This window comes from Typopeltis vanoorti, chromosome 17 (assembly GCF_054136105.1).
Source record: "Typopeltis vanoorti isolate ZY-2024b chromosome 17, IOZ_Tvanoo_1.0, whole genome shotgun sequence".
Taxonomy (NCBI): Eukaryota; Metazoa; Arthropoda; class Arachnida; order Uropygi; family Thelyphonidae; genus Typopeltis; species Typopeltis vanoorti.
In genome coordinates, this window is record NC_143565.1 from 77,058,292 (window position 1) to 77,080,361 (window position 22,070).

A 22,070-nucleotide genomic window follows, 5' to 3' on the forward strand; every position below is an offset into this window, starting at 1 on the left:
TAAACGGTAGATTGCGCCCTTCGATTGGAAAAGAGCTCGATTCTTGTCGTGACGAGAGAAATCTTTATATAGCTTTTTTCAAGTGAAGGCAAGTTAGTCGATTTTATACAGAGATAATAGGGTTTTTTCATCCCACATACAGACAAATTGGCCATGAGGACACATGCAATTCATAGACAATATATGCCAATGGTGATAGTGGTAGATATCTCTATGTGTTGATGGCAGCAGTGTCATGTAGTTGGAGGATTAATTGAGGGAGGCAGTAAATTGAGTGGGGTAGGGTGCCCTCCCATGATGAGTTTATGAATCCTTGGAGGTGTCACATAGTAATAGTAATAATAGTATTGCAAAAGGTGGGTAAGTTACTAACGCATGGCCTATCCTTGACATATAGTATCCCATTCCTACTAAACATTATTGGAGTTTTCCCTTAACCAACTTCTTCAATACATTTACCAACATACCTGAGATGCTGATCGATAGGTTATTTGCTACCCCAGTCTGGGAGTCTCCTTTATGCGATGGAACTTTATTCCCCTCTTTCTTTCCATAGGATGACCAACTCAGAGCTGAGACTTAAATATTGTGCTCAAAGGCACCGTCAGTTCTGTGGCTCCTGCTTGTAATTCTTGAGCTCGTATACTTCAGTCCCATAGCTCTATTCACACCAAGTTTCTGTAACACCGTATGCACCCGACATTAGTTTTTCTGAATTCTGAGAAGGAACAAAACAGGATAGAGAACGATGAGTTAGAGATATTACAAGAGAGCTTGATGCGGACACAGCAGTGGGATTAAATAAAATATCTACACTGGTCTGAAAATAGTGTGCAAGAAAATTTTCTCATCTGGATGTTATATCCTTGCAAAGCAATCACTTAGCAATTCAACTATTTCACTGCTTCAGTTACCTCCCTACCATCAGCATTCATAAAATCGTTCTCCTGCAATCATTCTTCTTTGCCATATACCAAAAGAACCCGTTTTCCTACACCACTGATAATTTTCTATCAATATTCTGACTGTGCCTTGTTTATCATATTGATAACCCTTCTGGCCTGTGTTTTGTACTGTTCCTGCTGGTCATCTTTCTCTTTGTACTCTTTCCACTTTTTTTGTAGCTTCTGCTTATTGATGCTATTAATTCATTTAACTCCCATTTGATTTATCCTCCTAACTCTGGGGACTCCTAACGTCTGCTATTACTTCTCTCAAGCACTCCTTTACCACCTTCCAATCCCAATTAACATCCAACTGTTTCGGTTCCTCACGCCACGGCATTGTTCCAAGCAATATTCCGAATTATACACACACACACACACACACACACACACACACACACACACACACACACACACACACTTACTAGCCCTGTAATTCCACACATCAAGCCACCTCCCAATCATGACCACGTGATTACTCTCATCACTTGGCGACAATGTGGTCATCCCAGTTGTAGACAAATCCTCGGATTCAGTTACTAGATGTAGCACACTCATCCCTCTAGTAACTTCTAACACATGCTGTTCAGGTAATTATTCCTTAGTAACTGCATAAATTCCATCTTCATCCTCCCAAAAAATGTACGCAGAAGACCCTTGCTGTCCTTACTAATATATTATTTAACCTCATCACTCACAATTTAACTACAAATTGCCATGCAGCAATCATTCCAATGCTCTTGGAAAACCTAAATATATTATCTACTCCCTTGTCCGATACAGCAATGTTTATCTATTGTCGAATTTATTGGTTTCATTCCGAACAATATATAAGTCATTTGTTGTTTCGCGGTTATCGGACTTTATTTCTCACACGGATAAGAAAAAAATATATATTCCGTACATATATATATAAATCATGTGGATATTAAATTCAGCGTTAGCGTTATTTCAAAGCCGAAGTAGAAACTATGAAAGTTTCGTATGAAATTTGACCAGAGATCTTACGGGAATATACTCGCGGGCACTTACGAGTTGCCCTGGCGGGGACCATATAGATGACATGATCGCTTGCCCAAGGGTACATATATTCGCCTTTTATTGGTCTATTTTGATAAGGTTTCACGTCTGACAACGTTCAAAAGAGCTCTCAGGCCAATTAAAAAACCTAATCTAAATGGACCAATAAAAGGCGAATATATGGACGCTTGGGAAACGATCATGTCTTCTATATGGTCTGTGGTCTGCGCTAAGTCAACTCGTAAGTGCCAGCGTGCGTATTCCTGTAACCTCTCTGGTCAAATTTCATACGAAACTTTCATAGTTTCTACGTCGGCTTTGAAATAATGCTGGATCAAATATCCACTTGATTTATATAATTTTGCATCGCCGAAATGAAGCCTTTTGGCTCTTTATTTTAGTAAATTCCATATATACAGTATATATACAGTATTTCCCTTTATGGAGTAATGTTTATTTCATTCAAAATATACTTACCGCTAGAGGTTTATTTCTTGTAACAAAATAATTACAGATGAATTTGAAAATTAAGGTGGCGCTTGTTTCTTGAAGGTTCGTCTGCTCTTCTACGTTGGGGGTGTTACTGAAAATATCTTTTGTGGAGATTGCCATAATCATGTATTTTCGTTTGGAACGTTATGAGATGTTTGCGAGGAGTATTTGAAAGCGTTTCAAAATGTGCACACCGACTGTGACTAAAAGGTAATCTAAGTAATTAAAAAAAAAAAAAAACTGACATGCATAACTTATACTTTTCAGTAACTAAATGAATTTACTTACTAAAAATATTTTAATCTGTGCTGTGAATGAAGTAATAAATATGATTGGTATGATGAATCTTGGTTTTTATAAAAAAAAATAGCTACACTATTTTATCTTTGATTTCTTTTATGCTGATCTATGTTATTGCTCTTGCTGGCATATTAAATAAAATTTACTCTTGTTTACAATATTATTATAACAGTATTATCCAAAGAACTCCCAAAAATATAGATGTAAACCTCCTGATGAAATGTTTCAGTGAATGGTAGAGCCTATCTTAACGTCTGACTCTACTGACTGACTACAGTTTGATGGTTACGCTGAGTGAATTTCATACTTGAATGCTTTTGTATCGTGTCAATGGTCATACTATCCGTGTACATTTAAATTAAAATATTTGTTATTCAGAGATAGTAAAGACAAATCGTCTCTATGTATAGTTACCTTGACTATTTATCATTTACACCCTTTCTGGTGTGGATCATACAGGTTTGATAAGGGAGATGACACTTCATGGGAATATGATTAAAAAGGGTATATATATATATGGAGCTAAAAAGCAGTTGAGCAGAAGGTCAAAGAGTATCTGAAGGATGGTATCGTTGATTTCCTCCCCTCATTTCAGAGTTAGAAGAATAAATTGCAGGTGATGAATGGAATGGATAAATAAAAATTTAAAGAAAGAGCTGAATTTAAACAAAAAAAATGTCAAGTTCAATTTCAGGATAAAGAATAGGCCAGGAAAGTGACAGCCATAGTGAAAACATCCCAGAAAGAAGTGACAGTTGAACAGGCCAAAGGAAATCAGAATTCTGTAGCATATAAAAGGAAGAAATGACCATGGAAGAATAACTTTAGTAAATGTACAGGATGGGAAATTCTCAGCTAGAAAAAACTGTGTTATTAAATAAGCACTTCTGCCACGTATATATTAGTCACTCATTAGTTTCTTTGGATGCTGAGAAGAACAAAACAGGGTGGAGAAGGATGAGTTAGAGATATTACAAGAGAGCTTGATGCAGACACAGCAGTGGGGTTAAATGAGATGTCTACACTGGTTTGAAAATAGTGTGCAAGAAAATTTGTCCTAACCCTGCTATTGAGAATAAGTCACATCACAAGAACAATTCCTAATGAGTAAGAGGACAAGATAATTCCATTACACAGAGGTGTAACTAGGACTGATTATACACCTATTATACAACGATCAGTATCTCTAGAGCTTGACAACAGTAACTTCTCCCTCTGAATACAGGAACACTTTCTTCCATATGCTTACTTGAACATTCACTGCCATTGACTTAACTGCATTCACTTTCCCTCTTTCTACTGTGTAAATAGGAAACTGATGACAACTTATTGAGGAGTGATCATTTTCCCATGATACCCACTTTTTTTTTTTTTTTGTATGGGCAGTCATAGACTACATCAAAGATATGATGATAAAAAATCGAGCAAGCTGACTGGCTCACCTTTCTTTCCTTAGGAATTTGATTCTGTGATGATCAGCTTGTATTCTATTAGTGTTTCTGTGAATCACATGACCTCCCACAATTGCAATTTCTAAAATACCTGGTTAGTTTCCATTTTCCTTAATCTATAGTGGAATGAAGATTTCACAGCAACTAAGGAAACTTAAGAAAGAGTTTAGAGTAGCTTCTGCAGATATCCCACAACAATAACAAACTTCATTGCTTTTAAATGTGCTTGAGCAAGGCACACAGAGCCAAAAGGAATCATGGTTCCAATATACATCTTTTATAACAAGAGTAATGAACAGCAAAGAAGTCTGGAATAAAATCTGGAAAATGAAGTTCATATGCTTGCTCACTTTTGATCCACTCACTTTGTACACCCACTTTTAATGGGTGTACAGTTGCTAACCCATTAGCAGTTGCTGATACTCTTGGGGAGATTTTGGTCAAAACATAAGCAATATCTTCTTATACCTCAGAGTTTCTTGCCCAAAAATATAAAGCAGAAAAATAAACTGTTATTTTAAAGTGCTGCAGAAGATTACAGCAGCCATTCACAAAAAGAGAAATGAAAACTGCTTTGCTTAAATGTCTCCCAACTGCTGTTGGACCAGTATTTAATCATATCTTGAGATGATTAAACATTTGTTGCTTGTCATACAACAACTGCCATGCCTTTTTCACAGAATTTTCTGTAAGAAATATATTTCTGGATATCTGAAGTCAATTATTATTATTGCCTTTCCTAAGCCAGGAAAGGATCCAAAATCCCCAATAAACTGTTAAGCACTTGCCCATCAGAGCAAGTGGTCATTAATGTTCAGTTGCTTTTGGAAACAATGCTTAACTTATGTTTTAAATATTTAATAAAAGATTTTGGAAAAAAATGTTTCACTCATCTTTTATGATTTCTGAAGAGAAAACAACCTTTTTTTTTTTTTCAACAACACAATCTAATTTCTACAAATATCAGAAGTTTATTTTCCACTTGTTGTGTAGAGGCTTAAGTGCTGTGAGGACATTATGTTGGAGGTTTAATGGATTTTTTACAACACTCAAAAAGAATTAAAATAGAATTTAATACTTCCTATATTTCGTCCTAGTCACTAGGACATCTACGGGGATTACAAAAACAATTAATGTAACATGCACACAAAAACTTACAATACTAAGCCCAACCATGTGGGTGACACTAATAAGTCCTATCTAGGTGGAGCGCCCTCTAAGGGCGGTAGTAGGTGGCCTGGAATGTAAGGTGGGACCTCTGGTGATGAGTGTTTCCCAAATCTTCGGAAGCTTAATGCAACCGTATTTATTAAGATTTTGTTGGTTTTTGAGAGCTGCTGCTGCTTCTAAGAAAAGTCTCTCTTTCTTGAATTTGCTGTGGTGGAGCATGGTGGTTTTCTTCCATGATACTCTGTGGGTGGTGTCCAAAACATGGTCAGCCAAGCCTGAATGGCCATAGTTGTGTTTAACAATGTACGACTTGTGTTCCTCCAGGCGGATGGATGCTGATCTGCCTGTCTGTCCAAAGTACGCGAGCTTACAGGAACAGGGTACTTTGTAACCTCCAGGCAGAGAGAGAGAGGAGGGAGCTGATCTTTCGTAGAACGGATAAGGGTAGCAAGTTTGCGGTAGGGCTTATATGCTATGTATAGTTTATACTTTTTTAGTATCTTGGCTATTTTTTCCGAAGTGCCATGGATGTAGGGTATGGTGATGGCATTTTTAAAATCTTGTTGACGAGAGGGACGGGGAATGGGGGAGGAATTGATTATTTTTTTGATACTGTGTTCACTGTAGCCATTGGAGAGGAAAGTTCTGTGTATGTGGTTAAGCTCAGTAGTGAGGGCGGTTCTGCTGGAACAAAGATTGTCGGCTCTCTTGGTAAGAGTTTTCATGATGCCATATTGTTGTGAGGGGTGGTGGTGGGAGAGTTTGTGAATGTATCTGCCTGTGTGTGTGTGGGTTTTCTGTATACAGTGAAGGCAAGTGTATCATTAGGCAGCTGTGTGACTAAGCTGTCTAGGAAGGGTAAAGATTTGTTCTTTTCCTTTTCCATAGTAAACTGAATTCTTGGATGTAGGCTATTGAGATGACTGAGGAAGGAGTCTAACGTTTCTGGGCCATGAGGCCAAATAGAGAACACATCATCTACATATCTTAGTCAGATAGAAGGTTTGAGTGGGGCTGAGTCTATGGTTCGTTTTTCGAAATCTTCCATATAGAAATTGGCTGGGGGGGGTGAGAGGGGGGAACCCATGGCGGTTCCCTCTATCTGCTTGTAGATTTTGTTCTTCCAAGAGAAATACCCAGAGTTGATGGCAAAGGAAAAGAGATCTAAGATGTCAGAGGGAAAAATGTTTTCTAAGAGAGATAAAGTGTCAGTTAAGGGAATATTGGTAAACAAAGAGGAGATATCAAAGCTTACTAATATGTCTGTATTATTCAGGGTTAAATTTTCTGTGAGGGCTTTAAAGTGGGTCGAATTTTTTATCCTAGATAGGACTTTAGTGTCACCCACGTGGTTGGGCTTAGTATTGTAAGTTTTTGTGTGCATGTTACATTAATTGTTTTTGTAATCCCCGTAGATGTCCTAGTGACTAGGACGAAATATAGGAAGTATTAAATTCTATTTTAATTCTTTTTGAGTGTTGTAAAAAATCCATTAAACCTCCATCATAATTATTTTCCACTTGGTTAGACTGGTCCACCTTTATTACAAGTTGCCTCAGTCCTGAAGATACTTCAGGCATAAACTTTGTTTGCTTACACTTGGGTAAAGGATTAAACTAAATTTATTATATTCTACAAATATCATTCAATAACTGATCATCTCATCTGACTAGAAACATCCATTAGCCTAAGATGCCTTCCTAAAATATGTACATAGCATTTTTTTTAAGGGAAAAAGCATACAACACTGAGTGGAGATTTGGAATGTTGAAAGACCTACACATCTTTGGTCTCAGAGGGAACTTTTTATTCAACTGGAGTCCAAGAAGGAATCTCTCTCTCTCATTCTGTCTGTCTATATAAGAGGAAGGAGTCCTGTGAGGTTTGATTTGAAGTGTCACACTTTTTGCACGCAAGGTTAACTCAGGAAACAACTTCCTCTAGCTATAAGTAATGCCTTCTGTGTGAATGACTTTACTACCTTCTGTCATTCATGTAATACGAGAGTAATAGAAAGACATCTACAGCAAGCCTTTGACCGTGCATGCAGATCGATTCAGATCTTCTCAGCAAAAGATGATTTGTGTGCATTTGTGCAAGAGACATAGTCTTCTTCAGAATCCTGACCAGACAAACTCACCATTCCTTAGTCACTGAACATCCTTTGTTCCCTATCTTTCACCTTTTGGAGTGCTGACAGTTGTTGTTTGTTTTGATTATATCATCCACTGATTAGATCAGAACTTGGCTGTGAGTTTCAGATCTGTGCTTCTTCCAGAGAGGGAGACTATCCTCTGATAATTGGATCGTATCCACCATAAAAATTGCTACTGGATTATTTGAACCTCACCATTCCTTAGTCTATATGCCAGGGCAAATGAACCACCCTTCTTACTATAACATTAACAGCTGTTTCTGCTATACATTACCAAAATAAAATCTCTGCCAGACCATTCCACATGGCCAGTTATTCCCCCCCCCCCTTTCCTTCCATTGTAGGAGAATCTTTAAACTCATCAGACTACCATACTCTAGTTTTTAAACAAAAGCATTCTTAAAAGCAGGGGTGTATGTTCCAAATTTGGTAATTGTTTGCTGCACACCTAAAAATTTCACAAAGAAATAATTTTTGAGTAGTTATTTATTTGAAATAATTTTTTTAAAAATTTATATCATTTATTTGAAATAAATAGTCATGAACTATTAGAAACATCAAGGCATTCACACTGTTACTGTAAATCAAAGAATGTAACTGTTGCTTTCGAAGGATGCCTTGATTGGTTGTATATGAAGAGAGATTCATATGTGAAGACATGAACAGGCTTCATTGAAGTCATTTTTGAGCCTGCGACAAAGCATCCACATGCATTTTTAATGGCTGAAGGTGAGCAGAGACTAAGTAGCACACATTTATCGGTGCATTTTCACTGACCGAATTTTTTTATTGGAATTAAAGGCATGTGGGTTCTGGTTAGCATAGGCAGTAGATTATCTGCAGTTGAGAAGGGAAGTACTGTTAGTTATTCCTTGTGGCATCCTGTTAGATATCTGTGTATTTTTTTTTTAAATGACATTTATTTTGCCCTTCTTCAACAAAGCTTGTACTTCTTTGACTTTGTGTATACCTTTTTATAAACCAAGAATGAAGTCAAGTTAAAAATTGAAGATTTATGTAGTGTTTGCATCTCAGAAACAAAGGATTGAAGTGAAGTATAAATAGAACGTTTTTTCTTAAAGCTCTCTCTCTGTGTCAGAGTTATGGAAGCTACTATGTTTTTTTGTTGGATTCAAATCACATTGGAATTAAGTGAAATGAGACTGTAGATACTACAACTAGGTTAGTTCATTTCTCTATCTGCCTGTCCTCTATACTGATTACAGGCAGATCATAAGATAAACTTTAATCCCAGTGGCAGTCATGCCATCATAGAATAAAGAGACCAACAGGCAAACTATCAAATCAAGCCCAAAATGAAATTGTAGTAGACTAGTCTACACAGGAACTGTAAAGATTAAAAATGTTAACCATCATTAACATTTTTAATCAACTACCTTCATTTTATTAGTGAATGCAGTGACTATTTTAGTCAGATTCATAATTTGTCCGAGCCTTATACAATCAGACAGATTTTATCAATTTCAAGTTTTTTTGTTTTTTTTTAAAAAAAAAAACAGAGCATCATTTATCCCTGTATATAGATCTTGTATGTATTCTGTATATTATTTATTTTTATTTATAGAATGTAGTTATTATGTTTAGGTTTTTAATATCTGGTTGTTTTAACTGTTTTTCACAAACTTCTTGACACTCATTTATATACCTCTTTACATTTGTTTTTTGTATACTCTTGTGTACCTGTTTATGCTATTTATTTATTAAATAATTACTGCCTTACATACTACTCTGATCTGTATTGGTGCAATATGACCTTAGTTGTCCTTGTGCTGCTAAACCTTTTACCTAGTTTTCTCTCTACTCATCATGTATTGAAAAATTTCTTTGCATCAATCTTATAGAGCCCTCTTATAAGTTTCTATGATGTCTCCTCTTTTCTGCTTACCATCTAAACTTTGCAACACATGCAACAGTAGATGGCATTGGTGTAAATGATGAAGGTAGTTGCGGTTCGTTGTAGCTGGTGGATTGAGTGATGGAGATGGAGAGTTGTAGAGTAGGTGCCCTCCCTCGATGAGTCTTTGGACTCCCTGGAGGTGTCACATAATAATTAATACATAATTATATTTTTATATGCTATTCCTCTTATGTTCTGTTTGCTTCATGTATTATATTTTGTCGTTTCCATTTTTGTTTTACCTTTTCCATTCCAGGGTAATTTTCCATAGGCTCATTTCGAATATCTTTCTCTATTAGCTTAGAAATAAATTAGCGTTCTTCATGCTAGGTTATTAGCCTGGCAGTGGGTAGTTTAGTTAAGGCTGCTACATTAAGGCTTCTGAACTGGCCTTCTTCCAAATTTAAACCCGTAGGAGGAATAGAGTATGTTGAAAGAGAAAGAAGAGATTTTAGAGGGGACATAAATATAGACTAGAAATGGAAAGACCTTATAGCCTTGAGTACTCTAATAGCATAAGGGTGATTACTCCCTTATGCTGTTGGTCCATGAGTCCTTATTCAATATATTCGGACCACCCCATCCGCCACCTAGGAGACATGCTCTCTATTACAAGGTCAGGACATCCACTAAATCCACTAAAGAGATTCAACAATGACTTTGAAGGCTGCAACAGGCCACTCTAGGCCTAAATTCTTGAAAGTGTGATGATGATTAATATATAAATTAAACACTAGTGGTTCTAATACAGAGTCCTGAGGTCCCTCTGCCCATCTGTGCCACCAGCTTCCTATCCATTCCATTTGCTCCATGTGTAATAGTTTTTCATATATTTTGTCAAATGCTTTTGCAAAATCTAGTGTTATCATGATATTAGCATTTCTCTTATCCAACTTGGCTGTCACTATTATAAAATGTAATTCGCTAAAGCAGGACCTTCCTTTCACAAAACCATGCTTTTCACCATAGAGTAGCATATTTCCCTTCACCCATTCCTGAATTCTATCTTTACTAACTTTTCAAATACCTTAACCACTTCTCCTGAGATACTAATTTGTCTGTAATTTTCTTCTTCTGTCTTGTAACCTTCTTTATGTAATGAAGTTATCTTACCCTCTTTCCACTTCCTGATAACATGAGCGAACATGTCATCCAATCCCACTGCTGTATTCACATCGAAATTTTTCAGAATGCTGAGCAATTCTAGTTTGCACCTCAGTTCTCAAGTCAGTGTCTGTAACTTTTATTTGTTGTTTGGGAGACTAATCCTGATCTATGCTTCCTTTTCTTCTCAATGTCCTTTATGTATTCTGATATGCGGATCTCTCCAGACCATCCCGTCTGGCCTACATAGCAAATGCCACATGAGCAATGAATTTTATGTACTCCTGGTTTATTTATTTATTTTTGATTGGCAGAGGTCGAGATTTTGGTGGATGCTAGAACCTAGAAATCTTGTACATCTGGAACAAAGTCACTTTAATGCTGGAATTGTGAAACAATGCTTCAATTTTTTATCGATAAAATTCTGATATAGGATAGGATAGATTGCATTTTTGAAATCTTGTTTGGTAAAAAGGAACTATCTGGAGGTGTCAACTGCAATATCTACACTTAGTATCTCAACTCTTCTTTTGCCTTGTCACTTTCATGCCATAGCACTGATTATAGTTAACCTTCCATAATCATTATAATAAATTTAGTTTAATCCTTTATCCAAGTGTAAGCAAACAGTTTGCACCTGAATTATATTCAGGACTGAAGCAACTCGTGGTAAAGGTGGACCAAGCTCTCTTCACTCCTTGTCTCAGTATCTCCCATAATGCAAAGGACATCTCCTTGTGGACATGTATAATGCTATGCATTAAGGGAAGAGCCACTACCCAGACCGGTTTCGACCTTTATTGAGGTCTCGTCAGTGGGAGCCAGATCCAGACGTGGTGATACTAAGGCAGAAGCAATGGAGAAGTCATATTTACCTATACGAGCAAAAGTATAGCACCTTATTATTAAATTGGTCTGGATTTAGAGAAAGATGTTGGAAGTTTTTTTTTTCCCCCACTTGGTTAGGCTATAATAAATTTAGTTTAATCCTTTTTCGAAGTGTAAACAAACTAAGTTTGCACCTGAAGTATCTTCAGGACTGAGGCAACTTGTGGTAAAGGTGGACCAAGCTCTGATCACTCCTTGTCTCAGTATCTCCCATAATGCAAAGCATATCTCCTTGCGGACATGTATAAAGCTTGGTCCACCTTTACCACGAGTTACCTCAGTCCTGAAGATACTTCAGGCGCAAACTTTGTTTGCTTACAATTGGATAAAGGATTAAACTAAATTTATTATAGCCTAACCAAGTGAAAAAAAAAAAAAAAAACTTCCAACGTTTTTCTCTAAATCCAGAGCAATTTAATAATAAGGTGGTACACCTTGTGGCAACTCATATAGGTAAATATGACTTCTCCATTGCTTCTGCCTTAGTATCACCACTTCTGGGTCTGGCTTCCTGACGAGACTTCAATAAAGGTCGAAACCAGTCTGGATAGTGGCTCTTCCCTTAATGCATAGCATTATATATGTCTGCAAGGAGACGTGCTTTGCATTATGGGAGATACTGAGACAAGGAGTGATCAGAGCTTGGTCCACCTTTACTACGAGTTGCCTCAGTCCTGAAGATACTTCAGGTGCAAACTTTGTTTGCTTACACTTGGATAAAGCTAAATTTATTATAGCCTAACCAAGTGGGAAAAAAAAACTTCCATAATCATTCTTTCTCTTACTCATTCCATTGCAAAAAAAAAAAAAAAAAATCCTTTGAACTTAGCTTATTTCCTCTCAGTCTGATTTAGTCCTTAACATGCTAGTTACCTTTCTTGTCAATTTGTATTGCCCATGGTCATATTGATCACCATGTTTTCTTTTTTGCAGCTCTTGCTTTACAATGCTACTCATCTATTTAACTTCTGCTTGGTTTATTCTCATGAATCCTGGGTGGGTAGTCTGATAGTGCTTCTCTCAAGCAATCCCTGACCATTTCCCATGCACTACTGAGGTTTTTTCTCTTGTAGCTTCTTATGCTGTAGCACAACTCCAAGCTGCCTTATAAGTAGACTTACCTTAAAATTTTTTTATCAAACCGGGACATTTTTGAGAGTTTGCTCAAAACAGAAAGTAACGCCTTCTACGCTAAGTACTTATGATTCAAAAGGCTAAATAACGGAGTGGTTAACAAAAAACAACATTTCATAGTAATAATTTTTAATTACTCTTAACTGAACATAACTTATTATTAAAAAGTTATTAATATTTATCACTAGCATGAACTTTCTTTAAAAATTCTTTGTTATTTTTAATCGTGTCAAAAAATTCACTACAATTTAGTTCACTATTAAGTTTGCAGTGCAATACAGCTTTTACTGTTGATTCAGCCATTCTACCTTGTTCTTCAGACCATATGTTATTCATTATTGACAATATCCTTTCAACAGGTGAAGATGTGCCTGGCAGGCTGAAAATGTATTCTATAATTTGGACAAGATTGGGCAATGAAATGTTCTTTTCTTTGAAATGACAATAGTTGTATCCATTTTTCTTTGCAACTTGTATTTTTCAAAATGTCATAGTTTGCCGACCAAAAAGTTTTTGCAATCACCACTTCATCAAACAGTTCATCCATGTTTATTGCATTACTTGCAAGAGTTTCATTAATTTTTTCACCTGAAGCTTCAATTTCCGACCAAGTTAATTCATTGTTGTTTATCCAAGTAAAAGATTCTGCTTCACCAAAACTGTTTTCCCAAAGCTCAATCTAAGAAAGACATTGGTCATAAAATTTTGTAAACTCTTGTAGTATTGTATTAATATTAATCAGTGGCGCACTCAGGATTTAATCTTGGAGGAGGTCGAGTGCTCAGGATTTAACCTTTTTTTTTTGGGGGGGGGGAGAGTTGAGTAGACGTTTTGCGAATACACACTACACATCACATACGACCTATAACTGAGCATCTTCAGTGATCACTAATTCATAAGTAGCACACAACATAAATAAAAAAAATCAATTTTAATTAGGAATAGATTTTTGGAAATGTTTCTAGTGTTTTTTCCTTTTCTTTGCGGGGTGCCCGTGCCCCTTGCCCCCCCCCCCTCTAGGTGTGCCACTGATATTAATACTTCCATTATTTTCCAGTATTCTAAAAAGCTTTTTTTGCTTCTTGAAGTATAAATTTATTATCACGCCTTTCCTATAGATTTGTTTTTAATTTTCTAAGTTCAATGACAATATCTGTTGCACTCGCTTTTTTACTTTCCATGATCAAGATAGATTTGTTAAACAATTTGAGTTGCCCGTGCACAAACCACAAATACATTTCACCACAATCATTATCAAAGGACTGTTTTATCATCACCGTACAGTGTTCTTGTGAAATAAAATATGATTACAGTCCCTCACAGATTTCAAATATTCTTTCAATAGCTGGAAGTAGTGAAAAGAAAACGGGTGTTGCCATGTTGAAGAACCTTTTTATGCTCTACATCTACAAATTCACAGAACGCTTTTAGTTGAGTGACTCGAACCGTGTTAATGTGGAAATATTTATAAATGTTGACTCCTAAAGCTTCTATTTCAATAGGTAGAACATCAACTGCAGTTTGAAGACAGTTGTGAACAATGTGAGCACTGCAACCAATGCCCACAATATTTCTTCCTAGTTCCTTCTTCAATCGACTGTAAATATTTTTTTTGCTCTCCGTTTTACATCCCCCAAAATTGGTATTGCAGTTATATCCACAAAATCCAACAATTTTTTTTGTTATATTATGAGTTTTCATAACTGACATTAAATGGTTTGTCAGTATTTCTGCAGTTTCACCGGGAACTGATTGAAAGTCTAAAAGTTTAACTTTTACTCCATAATCTGGTGCAAAATACTGCACAACACATGGCACAGTTTTAATTTCTTTCCTGTTGGAAGAATCAATTGATATCGTCACAAAATTTGTTTTGTTGAAATCTTCACAAAGTTGCTGAAACAACAGTGATTCAATCACATTAACAATGACAGCTTCACATTTTATTCTACCCAGTCTAAACTTTGTTTCAAAAAGCTTTCATATCAATTTAGATGAACAATCGGCAAACTTAAAGCTGAGATTGTGAATAGCAACATGAAATGCAAAAGTTGCTTCTTTAGCAGCTATTAAAAATTCTTTGTCACTTGGATCGGCACCTTTAAAATATGACAATATCTTTGAGGAAGTTCCTGCCGCTGCTAGACTAGCCTTATGTTTCGCACATGTCAAGTGATTTTTTATGTCCGTCTGAACATCCACCATGAGCCACTGAAAATTCTGAAGAGCACTTCACATTTCACTTTGTCAATATGACCACAAACTTTTTTCAAAAATGGATAATTCTTTTTTAATTCATCCGTAAACACACAGTTTCTTTTTGGCATTTTGGGGTTAAATTAATTTAATGAAGTAAAAAAAAATCACAAACAACACGCTGAAAAAAAACACCGACTCGCAATCTAAACTCAACTAAGATTGCGCATGCTCAACAATGACTTGCGACGCAGCATACAGGCCAGAGTCAAAGTGGGGTATTCATGTTGCTTAATCGCCATTTTCCGAGGCTGCGCTTTTTTGTACTGCATGTATATTCTGCACTTTTAAATTTTTACCAAATAATTGGAACAAAATGACAAACTAGCCGGGACAATACCTTCAAACTGGGACGTATGGTAAGCCTACTTATAAGTATATCATGATTAGCAGCTTTGTAATTCTATATGTACTTCTTAATTAAGAATTCCTTATATTTATGCAACCTCCTTGGAGAACACTGCATCATCACTTTCACCAATTGGAGGCAGAATGGCTGCCTTAGCTATGGATACATCTTCTGATTCTTTTACCAGATCCAGTACTATCAAATTCAGAGTTTCTGCCATCACATGTTGTTTTAGGCAATTTTCCCCTTAGCAACTGTTTATTTTATACTCCATTTCCATCTTGTCGTGTGTGCTCTTTTCTCCCTCCAGTCTATTTCCCGGTAGTTGAAGTCCCCCATAATAATTGATCACCTGCACTCATTATGCCAGTCTGCCAACGAATGGTATCCACATCTTTCTGTACCCCTCCCCCTTCGAAAAGTTTGGTTTCTTTTTGGACAGAGGGTATATATATATTTTATGTATTAGGCCTAGTGGCCTGTTATGGTTACGTATTAGGCTTCGTGGCCTATTATGATTCAAAATCGGAGATCCTACAGAATAGGTCAGTTAATCCTATTCCAGGAGTGTCCTATGTCAGTAGATGCGTGTGTTCACAGGGCCAGTTTGCCTGTTTTGGGGAATAAAATACCCAAGTTTGCGGGTGAAAAATACCCCTACGTTCGTATGAGACCAACTAACGCCTTTCATCAAAAAAGACCAGATAAAGTTTCCTCACATTACTGATAGGAATCAAACTCGGGTCTTTCTGACCAAAGGGCTTCGTCTCATCTATACTGACTGACAGAGGCACACACACAAGCCAGCCTATATCTGGGATGATAAATCTTGTGTTATGCATACTGATTTGGCTACAATGGCAATTACTCAATATACAGTTCAGCTGCTTTTTAATTTTTTTTTTTCATGTGATCCATGCAGTTCATGTTCTTTTAATCCTACATGAATCAATTTTCTAGATGAAAAGATGAGGATGTTAATAATACAATTATTAATTATTATTATTAATAATAAAAGAATTGGCAAACTGTTTGACTTTAATAATATCAAATCAGAAGTATTACATAACTAATGTTAAATCGGATACTTCTGATATAAAAGTGTGAAGTTCAGTTTTTAATTTTCATGTGTGTAATTTTTTATAGGAAGCTGGTGAATCTCATGACTGGTATTGATATAAGTGTACCATCACACAGAGAAATAGAAGCGCCATTGGGTGGATGTACTACAGAATATGAAATTTCAGTTTCAACAAATCTTCAGAATTTTAAAACTACCCTACATAAAGATAATGATGTAGTGCATTTTTCAGTGAGTAAATTTCTTTATAAATATTCTTTATAAATCTAAAGTAGAAATTCATTATAATGATAGTTTGCATTGGTTCAAATGAAATCTTTATAGCACGTGCTCATTCTAAGTGATTAGATGTTAAAAGTCATAATTGCCCTGGAAGCAAAACAAATACAATAATTAAATTTGTTCCATATTACTATGTATAAGAAAAATTGTAATTTAATAAACAGGATGTTTATTGTACTGGTGATATACAAATGATTCACAAAAAGGCAACTTTTTTTTTTTTTTTTTTCCAAATTTAATAACTGTGAGAGTTCATATTTTGAACTTGGCTAAAATGAATAGTAGACAAAAGTGAAAAAGTTTCTGTATATTCTGCACACCTTCTATATTAATATAAACCATTAAAAAAAGAATGGGAAGTTATGTGGAAAAAAAAAAGACTAAAACATTAATTCTGTAATGTATAATGAATAAACATGAGTAAAATAAGCATACTGTAATTTATTAAACACAATTCATGTGATATAGGACTAATAATTTAGTAATCACAGTGTATGAAATTCAGTACTATAATTTGTTCATTATGATTTTTACAATACATTATTTTTTTTCATGTTCACTAACACTGACCAAGGAGTTTAACATGTGCGCGAGTCATTGGGTCTTGAATAAGCCCAAAGGCGCAATGAAAGTGAAGGTCGACATTCACGTTGGCTTCGTTGGAATCTTGAGTCGCTTCCATGGCACTTGAGCACCAATGGCCCGTCCTGCCCACATTGTCAGCGGGGCAGATTGAGAGCGTACACGGTGGGACCCAAAAGATGGCGAAATATGCTGGGCAGGACGAAGCCAGAGGAAACTCTGGTGGAGGTCCGTAGTGGTTCTGACATGCAAATCGATCATCAGACCTGGGTATAGGGGTAAAAGACTAATCGAAGAAACAACAACAGAGCCGGCCTGGTTGGCCGAGTGGTTAGCGTATCTACTCTCCAGCCAAAAGGCTGCAGGTTTGAATCCCGCCATGGGCATGGATGTTTGTGATTGTCTGTCACAGGAAAAATATTGGTGGTGGTTGACTGTAGATGGTGCTGGTGTACGTGATGAAGGTAGTTGCGGTTAGTGGAGCGTTGGAGATGGAGAGCTATAGAGCAGATTTCCCTCGATGAGTCTTTGGACTCCCTGGAGGTGTTATGTATGTTAATGTAAATGTATGTTAATAATAATAATAATATGTCTTTAGTGAAGATTATTATTATTATGTGACACCTCAAGGGAGTCCAAAGACTCATCGAGGGAAAGTGTGCCAACAGCATCGAATGATTGATTCCCCTCCAGCTACTAACTACGCTCAAACTTGCTTAACCTTTTGCTGAGCCATTAGTAGCAGAGGTTCTACCAAATCTGGAAATAGACAACAAAATAAGCAAACTGGTGGAGTAGCCAGCTGAATATATTTATATGGAATAAGAGAGAAATTAGCCAAACACCAAACAGGCATATAGTATACAAGACAGTTGAAACCAGTTTTAAGTTATGCATCTGAGAGTTGGGTTAGAAATGAAGCACTTGATCAACGACTAGAGACCACAGATATGAAGGTTCTTAGAAAAATTAGGGGAGTGAACTAATGGCAGAATCATATTAGATAGGAACTTGACCCTATTAGTATTCAAGAATGTGTAAACAGAGCTAATCTAAGGTGGTATGGCCCCTTAAATAGAATGGTGAGGTAGGATCATCAAAAGAGGTGTTTGATGCCAAGATGGCAGGAAAGAGACACAGAGGAAGACCAAGGTCTAGGTGGATTGATTAGTCAGAACTGCCTTAGAACAACAAAATGTTAGATATGACAACATTGGAGTGCTAGGATATTAATAATAATGTAAATGTAACCATGTAATGGTGTCATAGTAACCTGAACACCCTTTGGGGCACATATCAGGAAATTGATGATGATGAATTATCAGTCTTATTGTAATGCAACACATTAGATTTCACATGATGCAGCAAATTTTTTACCTAGTTGCAGAAAGTGACCAAACTTGCTTGTTGCTCTTGTATTATTGCCTTGGTTGCACCTACAAAAACACTTATAATGTGCTTCTCATCATATATAGTATTTTTTATATAGGACTTTTGTTAGTTAAGAGATATTAGGTAGTAGTGCACTCGGGATTTATTTATTTTTTTTTTTGGGGGGGGGGGGGCAAGTTGAGTAGATGACTTGAGAATACACACTACGCATCGCATATGACCTTTGACTGAGCATCTGCAATGATCACTAATTCATAAGTAGTATAGAAATAGAAGACATGTCACAATATAAATAAAAAAATAAATTTTATTAATTAGGAAAAGATTTTTGGAAAATTTTCTAGTGTTTTTTCCCTTTTTCTTTGGGGAGGATAGAGCCCCTTGCCCTCCCCTCTGGGTGCGCCACTGATATGAGGACATATACCTCTTTTTTTCTGGAAAAGAATTCATTCACACTATCAGAAGCTTATGTAAGCTTGGGAATGCTGTTGATAGTCTCTTCTCATCTTCCTTCCAATTCAATCAATATTCATAATGTTTTTTGAGCCGTTTTGTTGTTTATGTAGTATTACATATGATTACTTGGGAAGGGTATAGTGAGTTACAGATCAATGGAAGCCACCAAACGAACTCTGTGAATTTGTTCACAGACTTTCTACTGACTTGAAACCTGTGCTCTGTGAAACTCTGTACTTTATATTAGGATAGGAGGATGAATCCCAGAGACTCCTTGTAATATGCAATGGAAATTTTGATCAAAATATCAGATATTGTTAATACTTAATTATTATGTTGGAAGTTTTTTTCCACCTTTTGGCAACTCGTATATGGAAATATGACTTCTGCATTGCTTCAACCTTGGTCTAGCTCCCACTAAAGAGACCTCAATAAAGATCGAAACTGGTCTGGGTAGTGACCCTTCCCAAGGCAAGTGATGAGAAGTTAGTCCACTTTTGCCATGAGTTTCCCCCAGTCCTGAAGATACTATTATTATTATTATTATTATTATTATTATTATTAAACAAGACCTCATGGAGTCAAAGACTCATCTAGGAGGTCCTTTTATCTCACACACATCTCATCAATAAAGATCGAAACTGGTCTGGGTAGTGACCCTTCCCAAGGCAAGTGATGAGAAGTTAGTCCACTTTTGCCATGAGTTTCCTCCAGTCCTGAAGATACTATTATTATTATTATTATTATTAAACAAGACCTCATGGAGTCAAAGACTCATCTAGGAGGTCCTTTTATCTCACACACATCTCATCATACCGTGTCCTTGCAGACACCACACTCTCAGGCAAGGCATTCCAATCACTCACAACTTTGCACGAAAAAAATCTGCCTCTCACTCCCCTACTCACACCCTCTTTATACAGTTTCCAGGGATGACCTCTGGTTCTCCCCTGATCTCCCACTATTCTCTGTAGAACTTCTCTACCATTGATCTTATAACAACCCCTTACCAACTTGTAGGTCTCTATCATATCTCCCCTCTTCCTTCTCTCCACTAGACTCTGCAAATTACATCTTTTCAATCTTTCCTCATACTCAACACTCCAGAGGTCAGAAACTACCTTAGTCAGTCGCCTTTGGACCCTTTCCAACATCTCTTCATCCTTCTGAAAACCAGGTGACCAAATCTGGGCACAATAGTCCATGTGTGGCCTAATCAGAGCCTTATACAATGGAACAAGAATCTCCCTACTTCTACACGTCAGTGTCCTCCGCATCATTCCCAGAAGTCTTTGTGTTGTCTTCACAATTTTGGCAATGTGTCCCCTAAATTTTAGATCCTTATCCACTATCACCCCCAGATCTCTTATTTCCTCTACTTCCAACAATATATTCTCACCAAGCATAAATTCTGCATCCCATCTTTGTTTTCCAAATTTTAAAACCTTACATTTTGCAACATTGAACTCACATCCCCATTTGCTTGCCCAATCACTCAATTTATTCAAGTCTTCTTGCAAGGCCACAACATCTTCACTACTCTTTATGGTTCGTCCCAACTTTGCATCATCTGCAAACAACTGAATATCTCCATCCAAATCTTCGCCAATATCATTAATATACAAGTTAAATAGTAATGGCCCTAAAACAGACCCCTGAGGCACTCCACTAGTGACTTTCCTTTTCCTGGATATTGCACCCCCATACACAACTTGTTGATACCTATCAGATAGCCAGTCTCCAATCCAACTAAGATACTTTAGGCACAAACTTTGTTTGCTTACACTTGGATAAAGGATTAAACTAAATATATAATTTTCTTAATTATTATCTATTAAATAAATGATTTTTCTTAATTATTTGTCTATTTAGATTAAAATCTATAATTTGGTCAGTATAATTTTAGTATTTTATTTAAGCCTTGATTATGTAAAGAGATTTTTTTCCTTCCATCTTTTTGACAGCTAGCCATTGTTGGTTAATCTTTAACAGCTTCATTCTATCTGACAATGGATGTAATGAATAAAGTAGTTGGGTGTCTGACTGCATTTAAATAATTTTTCTTCTAGAAACAGAATTTAAATCAATATTTCTACTAACTGCTCTTTAGCTTCTAGATCCTAACTAAAGCATATCCAAAGATGGCTGTAATTATTATCATCATCAGACCTCCACAGAGTTCAAAAACTAATTGCAGGAAGTTCCACTGCGCGCACACACACACACACGCAGCTCATTCACTATCTCTGCACTCAGTCTTAAATACATTCTCCACACTCAGGTAGTGCATTCATCACCCGCACTACTCTTCATGCAGAAAACCCACTCCTCACCCACCTTCTCACCTCCTGTTGTACAGATTCCAGGACTGGACTCTTGTCCTTCCTTCTCTCCCCATTCTATGAAATTCTTCATTCACATTAATCTAGTAATAATCTGCTACTAACTTATGTCTCAATCATAACTCCCCCACCTCTTATTTACTAGACTTCAAATTGCATTCCCTCAATCTCTCTTCATACTCAATATTAGAGACTAGAAACCACCTTAGTTGATTGTCTCTGAACCGTTTTCAATATATCTTCTTCCTTTGGAAAACTAGGTGACAAAATCTTTGCACAATAATATGTGTGTGTGTGGTGCGATCAAAGTCTTATAAAGTGGAACTATAAACATCCATACTTCTACATGTCAGTATCCTCTGCATCATGCCATAACCTTCTGTAGTGTCCCCAAAATTTTAGGTCCTTGTCAATCATCACCCCCAAGATCTCTCAGCTCCTCTTAAGATATCCCTGCCAGTTTATAGTTTGTAATCTGCATTCCATCTGTGCTTCCTAAATTTTAAAACCTTACACTTGACAACGTTGAATGACAACTCCACTCACTTGCTATTGCTCCAGGCTATTTAAGTCCTCTTGCAAAGCTCTATCATCTTTTCTACTCCTCATAGCTCTTCACTGCTTTACATCGCCGGTGAACAACTGCATATCATGATTCAAATCGTTTCCAGTATCATTAACAACTCTAGACACACACACACACTGGTCTATAATTCAAATACTTAGTCTTATCATTTCCGTTTTGAAGGGAAAC

The 22,070-nt window shown here is 36.5% G+C and overlaps 1 protein-coding gene across 1 annotated transcript in view; it reads left to right on the forward strand.

The window, feature by feature from the left end:
• The first annotated feature begins 2,537 nt into the window (after positions 1 to 2,537).
• The window catches only part of LOC150097519 (uncharacterized), a 105,807-nt gene continuing 86,274 nt past the window's right edge, over positions 2,538 to 22,070 (forward strand). The window contains exons 1-2 of the mRNA XM_090407200.1: positions 2,538 to 2,666; positions 16,328 to 16,493. Of these exons, the coding sequence (XP_090263326.1) occupies positions 2,641 to 2,666; positions 16,328 to 16,493 (192 nt within the window). The 5' untranslated portion in view covers positions 2,538 to 2,640. The remainder of the gene's footprint in view (positions 2,667 to 16,327; positions 16,494 to 22,070) is intronic.